Consider the following 20817-nt stretch of genomic DNA (forward strand, 5'->3'; position numbering starts at 1 on the left):
GTCGATCCAGAGGTCTGGGATTCGAATCCCGGTCCAGGCCTGATGTTAGCCAGTAATTCATTGCACAACACTGGCTTTGAAGGCTGATAATTTACCCAAAATACTATGCAATATATGGATGGGCACAATTTAGAGGGACATGCTTTGACATTTATGTTTATTAAGTATGTTTTTACAAATTGTTTCCACGAGTAATTGTAAATGAAAGGTATTTTTCTAAAATGAAGTTACTGTGTTCTATGCGATATTTCTGTTTTACAACATTACACGTTTAGTCAGTATGTTGTAAACATATAAATGTGATGTATTTTAAGATGAAATATCCAATAAATGTTGATTATAGTTTTATTAAGATTTTATGTTTATCTGGAAGACGTTAGTATGTTTTGACCTATGTGGTGCTTTGTTTTTATATGAAAAAATAAATTTCATTGAAAGAAACATTTTACTTTTTCCTGTACTTAAGGTGTTATATATGATGGTACTTATTTCATGCAACATATATATTTGATTTTTGGCATACCGCGTTTCATAGTTATGTCTATTTTTAGGAAACCATGCTCCAGATATATTCGATTTGGAATTCTTCATAGGTATCGCGTTTCCGCCAATTATCAATGATCCAGATTTCGTCAAGGCACTTGAGCATTTCATTAAAGGTATGTATAGGGTAACATTAATAGGGTACACGATAAGTTCTGTTAAATTTAATACACATGTATGGTGTACATTCAATCTGACTTAAGTACTTGATCTTCTAAACGAAGATCTGAGAACGACCCATTCACATACGTCTTCTGTATATTTTGGATTTCCAGTATAACTATTTTTATTTTAACCAATCAGACGACTTGTTCTAAACGTCAAAGAGTAAGAAAATGTGCGTTCATTCCAGGATTCGAACCCGCGACCCCTCGCTTACAAAGCAAGCGGGCTACCGACTGAGCTAACCGGCTATCTGACACATTACGACATAAGAATTGTAAATATCAAAAGTCAAGGCTACAGGTAGATTTGCAAAATGTTGTAAGCTAAGCCCTGGTTGGCTAGCGAAAGGGTTGTCAGAACGAGGCTATGAATAGGTCGTTCTCAGATCCTATGCGTAGCGTAATAGGATATGTACTTTAGTCAGATTGGGTGTACATTATTTAAGGAAGGTTCGGTTTCTTTTTAATCCCCCGTCACGAGTGGTGGTAGGTTATAGGAATGGTTTCCGTCTGTTACCATTGGCAACCATATATGTATCTATAGATCTGTAAAGCAGCCGCAGTCTCCGTAATGATTTGACTTCAACTTATTATTACATCGGAAAGATATTTATGATTGATTAGTTTCATCTTCGTTTAAATTCAAGGTAGTTCTGCACTTTCGATAACATTTTTAAAACCGGAATTCTAACACGGCCTGATTTATTTCCCTATTGAATAGAAGACTGAGACTGTGTTTAATTTTGCAACACACACACAGAGTTTGTAACGTCACAATGATCACGTCATAGTGTCAAATGTCATAGCGGCGCGCTGGAAAAGAAAACCACACAAAGCAGGCAATTATTTGTTGAATATCTTCAAAGATGTAGACGATAACCCTAGATAATGTATTAGAATTGAATTTAGTGACTTGCTCTTGAATAAAAGCATTGTTTGTCTTTAAGAAAGCATATTATTATATCACTGAGGTTGCGGCCACATGATATAATTATTTCGCATCTGAATACAAATCACTGAGTGAGATATATTATTTCTTAAGTGATACCGTAACGTCATTTATCCGGAAAACGTAGAAAAAGTCTGGACACGACATCATCCTTCGAATTAATGGACGGGCCGGTGGTCTAGTGGTAACACGCTTGACTGTCAATCCAGGGATCCGGGGCTCGAATCCCTGGTCCAGGCCTGATGTTAGCCATTAATTCATTGCACAACACTGGCTTAGAAGGCTAATAATTTACCCCAAATACTATGCAATATATGGATGGGCACAATTTAGAGGGACATGCTTTGACATTTATGTTTTTAGCCCACCATAATCAGATGGTGGGCTATTAAAATCACTCTGCGACCGTGGTCCGTCGTCCTTCCGTCCGTCCATCCGTCCGTCAGTCCGTCCGTCCTTCTGTCCGTTAACAATTTCTCGTTATCGCATCTCCTCAGAAACTACCAGGGGGATTTTGACCAAACTTTGTCAGAATGATGTATTGGTACCCTTGTTGTGTCCCCCTGAAAATCAGACTGGTTCAAGAATTTTTTAATAAGTTATGGCCCTTTGTTTATTTCTATAATTTACATAGATTTATATAGGGAAAAACTTCAAAAATCTTCTTGTCTAAAACCACAGAGCCTAGGGCTTTGATATTTGGTATGAAGCATCATCTAGTGGTCATCTACCAAGATGATTCAAATTATTTCCCTGGGGTCTAATATGGCCCCGCCCCGGGGGTCACATGATTTATATAGACTTATATAGGGAAAAACGTCGAAAAACCTCTTGTTCAAAACCACAGGGCCTAGGGCTTTGATATTTTGTATGTGACATCATCCAGTGGTCTTCTACTAAGATTGTCCAAATTATGCCCCTAGGGTCAAATATGGCCCCGCCCCGGGGATCACATGGTTTACATAGACTTATATAGGGAAAAACTTTGAAAATCTTCTTGTTCAAACCACAAAGCCTAGGGATTTGGCATTTGTAGTGTAGCATCATCTGGTAGTTCTCTACCAAGTTTGTTCAAATTATCCCCCTAGGGTCAAATATGGCCCCGCCCTGTTCAATCAGACTTATATAGGGAAAAGTTTTTAAAATCTTTTCGTCAATAACCTACAACATTCAAATTTGGACCACACGTATGGTTTTGTGTGGCAAGATGAACCTTGACATAAGTTGACCTTGATATTGACCTAGTGACCTACATTTCTGTAGCTACAGCCTTCAAATTTGGACCACATGCATAGTTTTGTGCACTGAAAAAGACTTTGACCTTGACATTGACCTAGTGACCTACTTTCACATTTTTGAAGGTACAGGCTTCAAATTTGGACCACATCCATAGTTTCGTGTTCCGAAATGAAATTTGACCGTGATTTTGACCTAGTGACCTACTTTCACATTTCTCAAGCTACAGCCTTCAAATTTGGACCATGTGCATAGTTTTATGTACCGAAACAAACTTTGACCTTTACATTGACCTAGTGACCTACTTTCAAATTTTTGAAGGTACAGGCTTCAAATTTGGACCACATGCATAGTTCTGTGTTCCAAAATAAAATTTGACATTGATTTTGACCTAGTGACCTACTTTCACATTTTTCGAGATACAGCTTTCAAATTTGGACCACTTGCATAGTTTTGTGTACCGAAATGAACTTTGACCTTAAAATTGACCTAGTGACCTACTTTCACATTTCTGTAGCTACAGGCTTCAAATTTGGACCACATGCATAGGATTGTGTACCGAAACAAACTTTGACCTTGACATTGACCTAGTGACCTACTTTCACATTTCTCGAGCTACAGCCTTCAAATTTGGACCACTTGCATAGTTTTGTGTACCGAAATGAACTTTGACCTTAAGATTGACCTAGTGACCTACTTTCACATTTCTGTAGCTACAGGCTTCAAATTTAGACCACATGCATAGGATTGTGTACCGAAACAAACTTTTGACATTGACATTGACCTAGTGACCTACTTTCACATTTCTCGAACTACAGCCTTCAAATTTGGACCACTTGCATAGTTTTGTGTACCGAAATGAACTTTGACCTTAAGATTGACCTAGTGACCTACTTTCAAATTTCTCAAACTACAGCCTTCAAACCAGATGCACATGCAGTTTTGTGTACAAAGAATTTTGTCCTAAAAATTGATCTAGTGACCTACTTTTACATTTCTCAAGCTACAGCTTTCGAATGTGGACCACATGCACAGTGTTGTGTATGGGAATGAAATTTGACCTTGAGCTAGTCAGTAAGTATTGAAATTTAGAACACTCAAAAATGGCACATTGGTGGGCGCCAAGATCACTCTGTGATCTCTTGTTACAAATTGTTTCCACGAGTAATTGTAAATGAAAGGTATTTTTCCAAAATGAAGTTACTGTGTTCTATGCGATATTTCTGTTTTAAAACATTACACGTTCAGTCAGTATATTGTAAAAAATATAAATGTGATGTATTTTAAGATGAAATATTCAATAATGTTGATTATAGTTTTATTAAGATTTTATGTTTATCTGGAAGACGTTAGAATGTTTTGACCTATGCGGTGTTTTGATTTTATATGAAAAAATATATATTTCATTGAAAGAAACATTTACTTTTTCATGTACTTAAGGTGTTATATGATGGTACTTATTTCAACATATATATTTGATTTTTGGCATACCGCGTTTCATAGCTTTGTCTTTTTATTTAGGAGACAATGCTCCATCCCGCAGCTTTATTGAAGAATGTTCCTGGATGTATTACCTTTTTTATGATCCTGTAGGTACTACAGGTATGTATAGGGTAACATTAATAGGGTACACGATACGTTCTGTTAAACTTAATACACATGTATGGTGTACATTATTTAAGGAAGGTTTGGTTTCTTTTTAATCCCCCGCCACGAGTGGTGGGAGGTTATAGGAATGGTCTCCGTCCGTCCGTCCGTCCCTCCGTCTGTTCGTCCGTAACACTTTAGTGTCCAGTCCATATCTCCTAAACTCCTTAAAGGATTTTCATGAAACTTGGGTCAAATGATCACCTCATCAAGACGATGTGCAGAACTTATGAATCAGCCGAGTGGCTCAAGGTCAAGGTCACAACTCAATGACAAAGGTTTTAGCGTTCAATTTCGTGTCTGTTCTGTATCTCCTAAACCCTTTGAAGGAATTTGATAAAACTTGGGTCAAATGATCAACTCATCAAGAGAATGTGCAGAACTCGTAAGTCAGCCATGCCAGCTCAAGGTTAAGGTGACAACTTAGGGTTAAATGTTTGAGCCTTCCATTTTTTGTCCGCCCTGTCTCTCCTAAACCCCTTGAAGGATTTTCATGAAACCTGGGTCAAACTATCACCTCATCAAGACAATGTGCAAAACTCATGAGTCAGCGATGCAGGCTTAAGGTCAAGGTCACAAAGGTTTGAGCCTTCCATTTTGTGTCCACTCTGTATCTCCTAAACCTCTTGAAGGATTTTCATTAAACTTGGGTCAAATGATTACCACGTCAAGAACTCAGGATTCAACTTTGTCAAATCAAGGTCAAGGTCACAACTCAAGGTCTAAGGTTTGACCTCTGTATCTCCTAAACCTCTTGAAGGATTTTCACGAAACTTGGGTTAAATGATCACCTCATCAAGAGGTGCAGAATTTATGAGTCAGTCATGTCAGTTCAAGGTCAGGGTCACAGTTCAAGGTCAAAGGTTTACCCTTTCACTATCCGTAACAGTGGCGGAGAATTTAGCTGTCTTTCAGACTGCCTTGTACTTTTTGGCAATCTCTGATTAAGTCTAAGGTAAGTTAGAATCGAAGAATAGCAGATGTGCTATACTTTTGAAAGATTCTAGGATAAAAATTTTATATTTTATTATTAAGCGAGTTTTTTTACATCATTTCATTGACACTGATGATCAGATCGATCGCTGTTTTGTGCAAATCGTTCAGCTACATTATTGACATTGATCACAGAACTTGAAAAACATTAAATCAATTTCTCATGAACAGCCTTCAAGGTGGTCAGTACGACTTTGATCAAGTAATGGATTTGTACGTAGCTTTGTCTGATCATTTACATTTATGTTCACTGAACATATTTTGCATTTGGATTATTGCTAGAGGTATTTCTTAAATAAAACATCACTGTTCTGATTTCCCAGCCTAGATACAGTTATTTAGCATAAGTATAAATTTGATCTGACAAACATACATTACCTAAGAGTAGTGGAGGACGTGACTCTAGACCACATTTTTTGTTCTTTGGCTATATAAAGCCGCCATCTTGGATTGGGTGTAGTCAATTTTCGGGATGGGACTAAATGACGTCTCGTTAGTATACTTGTCCGCTATTTTAGATTGATGTAGACAAAATCCTTGAGAAGAAACTCAGGTAAGGAGTTATATAAAGTATTTTTTTTATAAAATAGTTGTATTAAGCAGAGATCCTTATTTCACAAAAATGACTCCCATGTGAAAGGTCAGCTATCTTTTATATTCAGCTTTGAACTTTAAAGTGAGATAGTGTACTATAGGAGGAGTATACAAGTCGTCCACTTCTGAAGAATCAAGGTAATATGAACGGCGTTATTATTAAAAATGTGCAGAATTGAAACAACGCAATAAACTAGAGCTTCCCATGTTAGATATTGTGTCGACATCTAACCTCTCCCTCACCTAAAACGCGTACATCAAGGACCCAGTACTACGGATCTGGAGGTGGCATGGCCCTAGTTAGCGTTGCTTCAATTCATTATCATCACGGAAGAGCCGACTTTCCTAGTACAAGTTAGCCGCGACACTCAAGATGCGTTGACGAGCGAGATATTGGTGCTTTCATTCAAGTGAACATAATTGTTTTGTAGCCAGAAGCGCTTTGCATAGTTATGTGGACGAGTCAGGCTTTGGTACTTTCAAATTGAAATAATTATCCTTTACCCAAAAGCGCCTGGAATTGTCATGTTGACGAATCGTGTCCTGGTGCTTTCGTTCAAATACATTCTTTAGTAGCTGAAAAATTGTTTCAGTTTTAAAACTTGTCTTTCAGATTGTTGAAATATCCCAAAATCTATCAAATTGAAACTGGACTGAAATCAAAAGTTAGATACTTTTAATTGTAAAATTATACAGAAATAAATAAACATACATTTCTAGTAGGATCTCTTAGTAGTGACCCTATTTGTTATTCAAAGAATAGAATGTACAAAAAGCGAAAATGTTATAAATATTGATAAAAAGTGCCTGATCACATTTAACTGTCTTGCCAGACTTAGTCTTCATAAGCTTCATATAACGTAAATTCCGTATTTTTGTTAATCTAGGAATCTGTCACTGCTTATAGTTATTATGTGGTAGGGTGATGATATGTATTTTCTGGCAAAAAATATTTTTATTTGATATATATTTACACTTTATAAGAAATAATAAGCAAATACCAAAGCATTAATTAGTCATTTACCCAGTTTTAAAAATATGCACAAATCTAATACATAGATGAAGACGTCATTTATATGAAGAGTGTTTTTGGTTGCAGACATGGGGAAATTTACCAGAAAACAAGGCTAGTGTGAGCCAATTTTTCTTAAATACATCTTTAAGTTGATTTTAAAATCAAGGTATACACATGTCGGTTTGAAGGATCTCTCTCTCTCTCTCTCTTTCTCTCTTTCTCTCTATTGATACTGCTAAAGCTCTCCTTTCGGGTATTACTAGCAGCTGCGCGTCAGTGCGGAAAAAAGTTAAAAAAATAATCGACAAGAGTTGTCAAGAGTGACAAGTTAAAAGATGACAAAACGTTATCGGGTGACTTAAAAGATAAAAACACAAATTGAATGCTTCAGCTATTTAGGGACAGTAGTAGAAGTACAGGGCCTGCTTGAATCTGTCAAGATCAGGTTGCTAGACGACATATGAAGCAGAAGGAGGTTCCATAAGCGGAAGGAGGTTCCATATCACCACCGTATATGGGGAGAAAAAAAACTTGAAATATTCGATAGAGGTATAGACATGTCTGTTTGATATGGGATGCATATGACGAGTCATTCGATGGGGCGCTCAAGGTATAACGGTAGAGGGACTTCAACTAGATGGTTAACCATTTTATAAAAAGTAATATGTCTTTTCTCAGTTCGTCTATCTTCTAAGGTCTGCAGCCCAAGTTCTTTTTCATGTAGCACTGTCCAAATATCAGTTATTTTAACCCAGCGAACAGCTCTACGTTAGACATTTTTTTTTCATTTCATCAATACCATTATGGGTGTAACGGGACTAGAAAGATGAAGAGTATTCGCATTGTGCTCTTACTAGTCTTATAGTTAAGTTGCTTGGTCTTCTCATTATTGGTGATGATATTCCTGCTGAAAAAGCCTAGAGTTTTGTTAGAGTTAGATGTTATTCTGTTAACAGAATAATTCCAAGATAGGTTATAAGAGATGTCAAGGTCTAGGTATTTTATATCCTTAACTCAGTATATAATTAAACTTTATTTTTTCTTATTTCTATTCATGTTTTCAAGACAGTACATTTACTTTGATTAAATTCCATTTCCCACTTTTTTCTTCCAATTTTCCAACTTTTATTAGGATTTGTTACAGAATAGCGTTGTTGCTCCTATAACCACAGTCTGTACCTTTAAATTGCTTTAAAATAAATATTTTGTAGTTTTATTAGCTCACCTGTCACAAAGTGACAAGGTGAGCTTTTGTAGTTCGCGCAGCGTGCGTCCGTGCGTAAACTTTTGATTGTGACCACTCTAGAGGTCACATTTTTCATGGGATCTTTATGAAAGTTGGTCAGAATGTTTATCTTGATGATATCTAAGTCAATTTTAAAATTCGGTGCTGTGCAATCCAAAACTAAGTCAGAATGTCTAAAAATAGAAAATTTTTGTGACCTCCCTAGAGGCCATATTTTTTAATGGATCATCAGGAAAGTTAGTCAGAATGTTAAACTTGATGATATCTAGATCAAGTTTGAAACTGGGTCAACTGCGGTTAAAAACTAGGTCAGTAGGTCTAAAAATAGAAAATCCTTGTGACCTCCCTAGAGGTAATATTTTTCGATGGATCTTCATGAAAAATGGTCGGAATGTTCATCTTAATGATATCTAGTTCAAGTTTGAAACTGGATAACATGCAGTCAAAAACTAGGTCAGTAGGTCCAAAAATAGAGAAACCTGGTGACCTCTCTAGAGGCCATACTTTTCAATGGACCTTCAAGAAAATTGGTCAGAATCTTCATCTTGATGATATCTAGTTCAAATTTAAAACTGGGTTACGTGCCATTAAAAACTAGGTCATTAGGTTAAATAATAGAAAAACCTTGTGACCTCTCTAGAGGCGACATCTATCATAGAATCTGTATGAAAGTTAGTTTGAACATTTATCTTGATGATATCTAAATAAAGTTTGAAACTGGGTCAACTGCGGTCAAAAATTAGGTCAGTAGGTCTAAAAATAAGAAAACCTTGTGACCTTCCTAGAGTCCATATTTTTCGATGGATTTTCATGAAAATTGGTCAGCATGTTCACTTTGATGATATCAAGGACAAGTTTGAAACTGGGTCAACAACGGTCTAAAACTAGGTCAGTAGGTCTAAAAATAGAAAAACCGTGTGACCTCCCTACAGGCCATATTTTTCAATGGATCTACATAAAAATTGGTCAGAATGTTGACCTTGATGATAGCTAGGTCAATTTTGAAACTGGATCACGTGCGGTCAAAAACTAGGTCAGTAGGTCTAAAAGTAGGGAAACCTTGTAACCTCTCTAGAGGCCATACTTTTTAATGGATCTTCATGAAAATTGGTCAGAATGTTTACTTTGATGATATCTAGTTCAGGTTTGAAACTGGGTCACATGCCATCAAAAACTAGGTCAGTAGGTCAAATAATAGAGAAAAACCTTGTGACCTCTCTAGAGGCGATATTTTTCATGGGATAAGTATGACAGTTGGTCTGAATATTCATCTTGATGATATCTAGGTCAAGTTCGAAACTGGGTCAACTGCGGTCAGAAACTAGGTCAGTAGGTCTACGTCGTCCGTGTGACCGTGCGTAAACTTTTGCTTGTGACCACTCTAGTTTAAGATCCAGCCTTGAAATTTGGATGACATGTACAGTTTTGCACACCAATCTTTAAACTGTCCTTCAGTGACCATAAATGTGACCTACTGATCTACTTTCTAATATTTTAGCATCAGATTGCCATTTGAAACATGTGGTTTAATATATTCAGGTGAGCGATTCAGGGTCATCATGACCCTCTTGTTATATATGTTTCAAACCCCGTTATTCATTATTAAGGAAAAGGACCATTTTAATATTAACAGCTACTGCAGAATTCAAAATATTAAAGCTGTATAGTTTAATTTTGACACCATTTTTTTTATTAAATGCCATAGAGTCAATATTATTTTTGTAATATGCTTGATTCAAAAGGACAAAGTATCAGTTTAATTTGCTAAATCTTATCTTTATGTTTATATTTTCTTATTTCTATACTTAAAAACAATGCATGTAAAATCGTAAAAAGCCTGTTTCAAGGAGATTCCATAAAATCAAAACAATAACGGTTTATTTTTCGATTTATGTAGTTCGAAATATAAATGCTATCTGTTATTCATAAACGTTTGCATTAGTTTTGTCAATAAGGACGCCTCTGTTCTAGAAATTTATCGTTTGTTTGCTTTTGCATCTTTCTCACATTATTTAAACGACGGACAGTTAACATAATCAGTGCTCCTGGATATTGTTCTACTACTTACCCGAACTTAGCAAATAACACATAACACGAATCAGAGGCAGGAACGAACTGTCTTGTTTCAAATCATTACTGGTTTCGAAGCAGTTTCCGTCGGCTAGTAGTTTCCATAACGCTACCCTGCAATCCAGAGCTCTGTGAAATTTCAGCAACAAAGGGTAAAAACTTTCCAAGAAAACTCGAATTGTTCATTCCATAATTGTTTTGTTTACATTCTGCACATGGAGGATTTCACGAATGAGTCATTTTGTGCATCGGCAATAATTTTTTTTTCACAATTAAGAAAGCAAAAACCAATATGAACTATAGATGATTAGGTTATCCCTGCCAGATTTTCTTATCCAAGGGAGGTAACTAGTCACATACTATGTGCTAGACAAAGTGACGGTTGTATCCCTTACGTAGTATATGTGTATATAAGATATATAAATTGTCACCATGATGTCAACTGGCCAATTAGCTCAATCGGTAGAACAGCGGCTTCACAAGCATGTGATTGCGAGTTTGCTTTTTTACCTCCTATTTCCTAATTTAACACCTGAACCTTCAAACTTCTTAAAATTGTACTAATTAATTTCACCAGAAAGATTAAAAAAAAAGGATGGTGCTTTTCTAATCGTATTCACTGTAAAAATGTACATAAATATTAAAACAAAATTGATGACGGAAACTGCTTCTGTAGTCAACCGATTCAGCTGTATTTATTCACCCCTTTTGAAGCCCCTCTGTGTGTTATCACGTGGGCTAGACTATTGATATTATGTTTTCGTAAAACAGAAGAGCTAAGGTGTTCTCTTTGGCAGCATTTTACGGAACTGAAACGTTCAAGAAAAAAAGATATTTTAAAAACCTTCATTTTAGGACGGAAACTGCTTCGAAACCAGTATGGAAAACGTAAGCATCGCCCTTGGATCAGACTCAAGTGCCCGGCATCCGTAGATCTGTTCTCTGCCTATCTAGTTTCTAGTTAGCGATTGGGCCAGGAGCGTTAAGCAAAATGTTGAAAGCTGATCTAAGCATTCTGCTTAAAAGTAACAGATTCTTCACTGAAATATTCTGCCACCCATACATCTGCCTGAATAATATCCATTATGAAACAGCTAATGTGTTTAGAACCTGCATTAGAATTATATCAAGTGGTTAATCAATAGTATTGTCGGGGTCCAGGGTCGATGATCTTAAGACCATAAACATGTGCTGTTTGAATCCTAGTTCATGCGAGGGTATTCAAGCAATTTGACCTAAGGAGCCGGACCCTAAATCCACGATTTACCTTTACAATACCACCTAAAGAATAAGAAACATTAGGGATGAAATACAAGTCATTCTGATAAGTTACAAAACTTATCTGACAAATAATCTCATTAAAATGTAATCGTGATATGTCTGAGCTTCACTCAATAACTCAAAAGAGTCTACTAGCAGTCATGTTTGGTATCCAGTTAAAGAGTTTGACACTCGTGCCTGAAATGGGATCAAGTAACCTTACCAGATCCCTACACTAAGCTATCTAAAATGGTAGTGAATGAATTGCCATGATGAAGTATAATGAATAGAGTTAAATTAATTTTCTGATCGATCATTATACTAAACAAGCAAATTCGATGAATTGGTTTCCCCCGCCGAAAGGTGAGGAATGGCAAAAAAAATAAACCCGGCAAAAAGTTAAGGATGTATCTATGTTACTAAGAAGCAAATACTTTCATTAGTCAAAATCAATTTAACAGAAAACAAATGGTTAAAGTGTACATAATAAATGTATGATACGTTGATCCTGACTAAAAAATTATTTTGAATGGAATAAGCTTACTGTAATAAGGTTAGCTTTTAAATTAAATGGAGTTATTTGAAATGTGGGCTTGAAGTTTAACTGGAACGAAATATTGTCTGAGTAGTTTGGCAACAAGTGTTGCTGTTTAACATGTACAGTTGTACATAAATTAAGAGAACACAATCAAGTAAGATATCTCGAACATGACTGGGGGCAAGGTGGGTGCGGTTACAACTTCACATGTTGATGGTTTGAACATGTTTTAAAAAAAGGAATGGAATATATATATTACTGGATGCTATCAACTATTTTAATAACCTCGAAGACACAGGTGAAGTTTCAACTCAATATCTGCATGTTTGTTTTGGAGATGAATACTTGACGCAAAATTTCAACCAGGAAAAAGGGAGCAAAATTGGGCCAAAATACGTTAGAGTAATGGGAGTTGATCAGAGATTTGTAACTGCATAGATTTAGGGGAAAAAGTTTCAAAGTTATATGTCTTTAAATGACACCCAAAATACATGTCAGAGAAATGAGACTAAGTCCATTGAGGTTGGTTATTGGCGTAGAACAGACTGTTCACAGGGAGGAAGACGTTATTTTCCGCTTCGAAATAGGTCATACTCGTTTTACTCATTCTCATCTATTTTTTTTTTTTGAAGAAGAAGATAAACATGAATGTACAATCAAACTGATGTGATATCTATCTTTTCAGAACATACAGTTACACTACAGGTGATTTTAATCAGACTTGTTTCAATGGCCATTCTTCTTGACAAAGCAGCGAAGGTCAAATATCTTACCAGACCTGGAAGGTAAATTATTTAATTTTATACTTTATTTAAAATTAAAACCTTTATTTAAATACTTTAAGTTATATAAAAGAAATATAATACACTGTAGAATACACTCTTTGCAAATATAACTAGAACCCTAATACCATAAACAGAGAAAATTAGTTAATGTGTTCATACTGACAGTCACATTTGTGTGCACACATTTGTTTGCACAGTGCCAACCTCCCGTACGGACATTTTATTAAAAAGAATTAATAACCGTTTCGGAATTGTCTGAATGTGTGTAACTACCATTCTGAAAGAAAATTAAACTGTGTTCGTCTCTTAATGCTCTACACATAGTATAATATTTAAACGTTTAGGTAGAAATTTATAGGAATGTACTAATTTTAAAATGCCTTACTGTAACTGTAAATGAAGAATACTTTTGGACTTTTAAAATAGCTCAGTATTGTAAGAAACGCTTACTTTCTACCTAAAGTGCAATATCTGTTCTTACCTGTCCATTAAAACTTGAATCAAACTCCCCCGTAATGTAAAGATATGAATTTATGACAAAATGCTATAAATTAGGCATAGTTGAAAGGGCTATTGTTAGCTGTACTTTATTGAAAGGGTGGTTATTTTGGATTTAACACATTATGTACTGGTCCAGTGGGCTGCCCTGACGCTGTAACTCTGATATTGATGACAAAGTCTTGGAAGTAACTACCGTAAAAAATATCAAATCTTAAGAAGACGGTTGTGCTTAAGCCATCGGTTCCTATCGTATGTCAATAATTTTCGTGTCTGAACTAGACCGGGCTTTTACTTTGACAAGTAATTGTCTGCAGCAGTAAGGCAGAGTTATACATACAGGACATATTCTAAAATAGCCGAATGTATATATAAATATTTCCAACACTTCCGCAGGTATTAAATAATACAACTTTAAAGAATTTTAATTATCTTCATTCTTTCTTTTTTGTTTGTCTATTGATTAAGATTTTTACCAGACTGTAGACGAATGTTTTCCCAGAAGCAATGCATGGCCCAGAAAACGTAGCTGTTAGTAGCGTTCTGTTTCCTAACAAAAACTTTACTGCTACACAATACGGTACTCATTTTTCCCACGTGAAAAAGATGTAGCTTTCACAATTTTCAAACAAAATATGTTTTTCAAATCTTGTAATAATTGTTCCAAAATGATACAACAATTAGAATCAGGCATAACCAGAGGTAGGAAAGGGTTAATTGCAAACATGACGTAAATTGATCGAAAGTTGAAAAAAAAACACTTCAGCAACAAAATGGCCGAAGAAAAAACTCTAACAGAGAATAATGGGCGATTGACTATGAGTATATAACTTGTTTTATGTGGAAAATGTTTATGATATCATAATAAATTATCATAAAACAGTTTAATGATTAATATTTTACTGTATAAAACATGAAGTATATTTAGTTTATCGGGACAAAATTATAATATATTATATATATATTATATTATACATGTACTTTTTCAAAAAGTTAGAAAAGGACAATCTGTGCATTTCTAATTCTATTATCAACTATATTCAATAACTACATGCTCAAATGTCTATTTTCTTATTCATATAGGAATAGAGGTATTTGTATAAAAGTCTTTCTTCTGAGCAACGAGGGAGCACACGCGTATAATGGGAACGGAGCATTCTTCGGAAGACCCAGACGTCAAGAATACATTCCGCTAATGGAACATGACGAGACAGAACCAGCTTCAGGTTTTGAAGTAAACAGGTGATTCTGTTTTAATATCTCTTTTTAACTGCAGTTTTAAATACATGGGTTTTTCTCACCTATTTTCAGCGTTCTCAGATTAAAATTGCTCAAAGAATTTGAAACGCTTTTGAAATATACATGGAATATTTTAAATTTACCATTTAAACTTGCCTTGATAATATAATCAAGAGAGATTATTCTGAACATAAGTGTAAAGCTCATTCCAAGTGCTGATAAAATGCAAATGCCTACTGTTTTTGTTGCAGGAATATACAATCGCGTGTTCTTGTTCTGTATATATATATGTATTGGTTGGAAAAGCTGTTTTGAATCTTACACCTTACAAACTTAATGTAATGAGATAAAATTTCTTTCGTATAGAGGTCACCCGCCGACAGCAATAAACGCATTCCATAACATTTCAGCACATATCTGCAACAACTGAAACAGGTGTTTTTATAACAAATTATATCATTTTCTTTACTTAATAATTTTAATGTATAGAGGATATTTAAGTTTCTTGCGTGAATATGTTTTTCATTTTAATGAAAATAAAATATGTGAATATATTTATGCAAAAAAAAAATGAATTTTCTGTTTATTATATACTATATATGACTAAAGTACATCTCCTATTACGCTACGCTTAGGATCTGAGAACGAGCTACTGATAGTCTCGTTCTGTCGACCCTTTCGCTAGCCAATCAGAGCTAAACTTACAACATTTTGCAAATCATTAGTTAGCCTTGATATTTGATATTTACAATTCTTACGTCGTAATATATCAGATAACCGGTTCGCTCAGTCGGTAAGCCACTTGCTCTGTAAACGAGGGGTCCCTGGTTCGAGCCCTGGATTCATTGCACATTTTCGTACTCTTTGACATTCGAACAAGTCGTCTGATTGGTTAAAAAAATATATTTGCGAAAATATAAATAGCAATATTGGAAATCCAAAATATACAGAAGGGTCGTTCTCAGATCTTCGTTTAGAAGATCAAGTACTTTAGTCAGATTGTTATATACGCAAATGATTGAAAACGTTGTTTGTTTACATTTAGAGCGAGCGGCAACAACAACAATTCATTTTCCGCATAGCCGAAGTTTAGTCTTATTTTAGAAATAAACGAAAAGTGTTACTTTTACAGCATCTGTGAAGCTGTTAAATATGAAATTGTAGGAGTTGTGTACAACTCGCAGTTCCCGGTTATTTCGACATGTTGTTGCGGTTTTATTTTCTGGCGTTTCAAACTGTTTCCCGAGTAATGTCCCTTTGCGGAAAGTTAAATGCTGTGCACTCGTACATATACCGGTTAGAATGTACAATAGGCGGGTTGCGGTCATTGTAAATTCTATATATTGACTTGAAATAGTTTGCTTTACTTTCTATATACATTGTTCCACTTAAAATGAAACAAAGTCACTGCCCTAGAACACTAAAATAGTTCCGGAAAACCAGTAAAAAAGTAAAAATATAGAAAATATGTTCACTGCAGTGAAAAATAAATACTATACTGACGTGTGCCAGACCGTGTGCAAAACGCGCATTATTCATATCCAGTCGTGATAATAGTACTAATCCTATTAATCATTGCATTATTTAGACAGATAGATTAAAAAAGTAATTAGAAGAAAATGATTACGTAATTATTTATATCAGAGCAATAAACTGATAAATGGATATAAAGTGTAACTGTGAGAGAGATCTATGCTTAACCAAATATTGTTTATACTTACATCATTCCAGCAAATACAGTGTAAATCTTTACGATTTTTTTCAGAATTGTCGTCTTCAAACCAACTTACATTTACTGTAACACGTACGTATCGTTTGTTCACTTAAACTAAAAATAGAACCATTTTTAAGAAACATGTTTTTATCTTAATTAATAATGCTTTTCTTGGTTAACGTAATTGTCCAAAATGGCATAAGTCTGCCAGGTTGGCGTCAGAAATGAAAGTCAATTTGACTCGAGTGAGTTGTCTTTATTTTGTGCAAAAAATATAAAAAAGCATAATATTGTGATTACTTTTTTATCAAAGTTGATTTTTACTACGATGACCGTGCAATCTATTTTACATTGTCAAAAATGATTTGTGAAAGATTTCACAAGCGTTTGAAATTCGTACTATAATTTACCCCCCGCCACGAGTGGTGGAGGTTATAGGAATGGCCTCCGTCCGTCCGTCCTTCCGCCCGTCCGTCCGTAACATTTCGTGTCCGCTCTGTTTCACTAAACCCCTTGAAGGACTTGATTCAAAATGATCACCTCATCAAGACGATGTGCAGATCTTATGAGTCAGCCATGTCGGCTCAAGGTCAAGGTCACAACTCAATGTCAAAGTTTTGAGCCTTCCATTTCTTGTCTGCTCTGCACCTCGTAAACCCCTGAAAGGATTTTCATGAAGCTTGGGTCAAGTGATCTACTCATCAAGACAATATGCTGAACTCATACGTCAGCAATGTCGGCTCAAGGTCAAGGTAACAACTCAAGGTCAAAGTTTTGAACCTTCAATTTTGTGTCCGCTCTGTATCTCTTAAACCCCTTGAAGGATTTTCATCGAACTTGCCTGGGTAAAATGATCACCTCATCAAGACAATGTGCAGAACGCATGAGTCAGTCAGTCGGCTTAAGGACAAGGTCACAACTCAAGGTCAAAGATTTTAGCCTTCCATTTCGTGTCGGCTCTGTATCTCATAAACCCCTTGAAGGATAATCGTGAAACTTGGGTCACCACATCTAGACAATGTGCAGTGCTAATGAGTCAGCCGTGTCGGCTGTTAAACAAGGTCACAAATCAAGGCCAAAGTTTTGAGCCTTCCAATTCGTGTCTGTTTTGTATTTCCTAGACCCCTTGAAGGATTTTCATGAAGGTTAGGTCAAATGATCATCTCATCACGACAGTGTGCAGAATTCATACGTTAGCCATGCCGGCTCAAGATCAAGGTTACAACTTGAAGTCAAAGTTTAATAAATTCAACATATTCTTTTTTTTTCACATGTTAGATTTTTCCCGCTGAAATCGTCAGACTTTCTTCTTTCTTAACCTAACCAAAACTGATGCCTTACTCAAAACGACACTAACCTCAAATATTTGTTACACTAGTGTAAAACCAAAATTTTGCAATGACTTTATTTCACTACAGGGCGTCAAACATGTGATGTAGGTATTTTAATTTTTCAAAACTTAAGTATTGGCACATTAACGTTGTGAGAATTGCACCACCTAACTCAAAGTGCAGACGCCTTTGATGATACACAATAATTAAGAGCCTAAAGATCTTTCACCAAACACTTTATTTTAAGATATTATTCCTAAATATGAACTTGGGTCTAATATTTTTAAACAAAGGACAGTTTTAATTGGATTTCTTGAATGTAAACAACCGGTATATTAATGTTATAGCTTTGATTTGAAACACAAAATGTATGTAAGTTTTACATTTAGAAACATGAAATTTGTATTGGATTCTTTTTCAATGATAGTCTTATACTAAAAGTATGTTTGCTTAGATGGAAAGCTTTCTAATGAGTACGAAGGTAAATAAAACCGCAATAAACATTTTGTCTTTTGTCGCTGTTAAGTACACATTCACAGGAAATCGGAACCTGTGTCCTTTATGCTGTGTTTACGTTTTTCTGTTTTGCCCAAACTAAGAAAAAATAATTTTGTCTTCTTCTTTCTATAGTCGACAGTATTTTTTACATAAATTTCTGTTCATTTCAGGCATCCTGAAGTCACAACGAAATTTGTAGATGCATGTACACAATATGATATAAAGGAACCATCTGGCAATCGTAAGGAACCTACTAGTAAAATAACTGCTTTCTCAAAATATATTTATAAGCTAATATAAACCAGAGCACAGTTAGTATATTATTAAGTGGTTGGTCCGTCGTCCAAGACCTGTGTCAGTATTATAAATTAAACATCTTCTTTCTTCTCTGGCTGCTAGTCGGAATTACGCTAGACTCTGTAGGTAATATCCTTGTCTCGTCATGGATTTCTTTCAAATGTGTTCATATGGCGTTGCTTGACTCAGTTTGTGACCGCCAAAGCTAAATATATATAGAAAAAAAAATTAACATAATGATTTCATCTTAAATCAATTGATGGACATTCGCCAACCTTGACCTGAAGCATTATTGTATAGATTATTTTCATGTTTGTCCAAATGGTACCGCTTGACTGAAAAACTTTTTTTTTTAAATTCAGCTCATGAATGGAATGATAGATACTCACCAAAATTGTCTTTAGCATCCAAAATGAACCTCTTCTTACGTTTATTTAAATGGTTTCGCTTCGATGCACTAAGTAGCCACTTTAGTTTAATCATATTTTATTGTATATATGTACATATTTAATACACACACATACAAGAAGCATACATAAATACATCAATGTAAATATACAAAAGGGTTGGGCCAGAAGTTATAGCAACATTATCGGGGGCCCTCCCCTAAGTAGCCACTAGAGATATGCAAGAGCTTAAAGCAGAAAAAAGTCTTTCAACGACTTTTTTATGAAACACTTGAAGAATCTTCAACATACATGGTTTGCAGCATCCTTGTTTGTTTTTTTCACTTGTCTACCAGGGCTTGAATATAATATTCTTTATGTAACCGGGCCTTGGTTTATAGTATTAGAACCAACGCTGTCGATCGTAACTCACTTTTATTCTGTCTATATCGACAAAGCCAGGATCACTTCCAAAAGATCTAAACAGATTAGATGTCTATTTAGAAACTTCTAAGCATATCATAGTATACGTTAGACAGTACTGCAAAGTACGTCTTACTAATACAGAACAAAGAAGTAGAGTGTCAAGAGAATAGAAAGATAGGCGGGAAGAAAATGTTTCGCGGGGTTAGTATAAATGCACGTGCAAAACTGGTGAACACATTCATACGACCTTTTTACTGACCCATACACTCGCTACGTCACTGTATAATATATTACTACAGATAGGTAACTAAATATACTGAAGTAAGGGAGATAGACGCGATGGGCACATTAAATAAAACACAATCGGCGAACAGTACAATGTTGCCAGGGTTATACATTCCCCTTCTTTAAGGAAATGCTCACTCCTGACACATTTCCACATAATGAATTCTGCTAAAATATAAATTCAGTTTGTGAAACATTTGATCTAGAATCATTTCAACTCTACGAAATAATCAAGATATCTGAAAACAGAAAATGACCAACGCATGACTCTCCTTAATATACTCTTGTATGGGGAGATAATACAATCACTGTAGTGGTAAGTATCCCCGCCTGTCACGCGGGAGACCGGGGTTCGATTCCCCGTCGGGGAGCCATTTGTAACCGGGGCTTGGTTTATAGTATTAGAACCAACGCTGTCGATCGTAACTCACTTTTATTCTGTCTATATCGACAATGCCAGGATCACTTCCAAAAGGTCTAAACAGATTTTATGTCTGTATAGAAAACTTCTAATCATATCATAGTATACTTTAGACAGTACTACAAACTACGTCTTACTAATACAGAACAAAGAAGTAGAGTGTCCAGAGAATAGAAAGATAGGCGGGAAGAAAATGTTTCGGGGGTTAGTATACATGCACGTGCAAGCAAAACTGGTGAACACGTTCATACGACCTTCTCTCTGACCCATACACTCGCTACGTCACTGTACAATATATTACTATAGATAGGTAACTAAATATACTAAAGTGAGGGAGATAGACGCGATGCGCACATTAAATAAAACACAATCAGCGAACAGTACAATGTTGCCAAGGTTACATTTATAAAACATATATTCCTGAACCAGTTGATGGTTGTTCACCATACATAGTCAGAAGTGACCTACCGTTGTCAAGATTGGTCCGCTTAATTTCATTTATGTACTGCAAAGAGCTGAAACTAAAAAAAAAAAAACAACAACAACATTCAAACGACCTTCAAAACTTGGTCTGAAGCATCCTTTTAGGTTTTAAAGGTTTTTGCTTTACAGCCGTAAGAGTATATCCCAGTTTATTAAAACGAAACATGTAAATAATTTCTTCACATTAACTTTTTCATAA

The 20817-nt window shown here is 35.4% G+C and overlaps 1 protein-coding gene across 3 annotated transcripts in view; it reads left to right on the forward strand.

Moving 5' to 3' along the window:
• The window catches only part of LOC123551957 (uncharacterized), a 52365-nt gene that overhangs the window by 26262 nt on the left and 5286 nt on the right, over nt 1-20817 (forward strand). For 2 of the 3 annotated variants that reach the window (XM_053541525.1, XM_053541526.1), the window contains exons 3-8: nt 552-659; nt 4414-4494; nt 12941-13040; nt 14622-14780; nt 16543-16581; nt 18491-18561. In XM_053541525.1, coding sequence (XP_053397500.1) covers nt 552-659; nt 4414-4494; nt 12941-13040; nt 14622-14780; nt 16543-16581; nt 18491-18561 — 558 coding nt within the window. The remainder of the gene's footprint in view (nt 1-551; nt 660-4413; nt 4495-12940; nt 13041-14621; nt 14781-16542; nt 16582-18490; nt 18562-20817) is intronic. The other variant, XM_053541527.1, reaches the window with a different exon arrangement.

The sequence above is a fragment of the Mercenaria mercenaria genome, chromosome 4, assembly GCF_021730395.1.
Source record: "Mercenaria mercenaria strain notata chromosome 4, MADL_Memer_1, whole genome shotgun sequence".
In the NCBI taxonomy this organism is placed as follows: domain Eukaryota; kingdom Metazoa; phylum Mollusca; class Bivalvia; order Venerida; family Veneridae; genus Mercenaria; species Mercenaria mercenaria.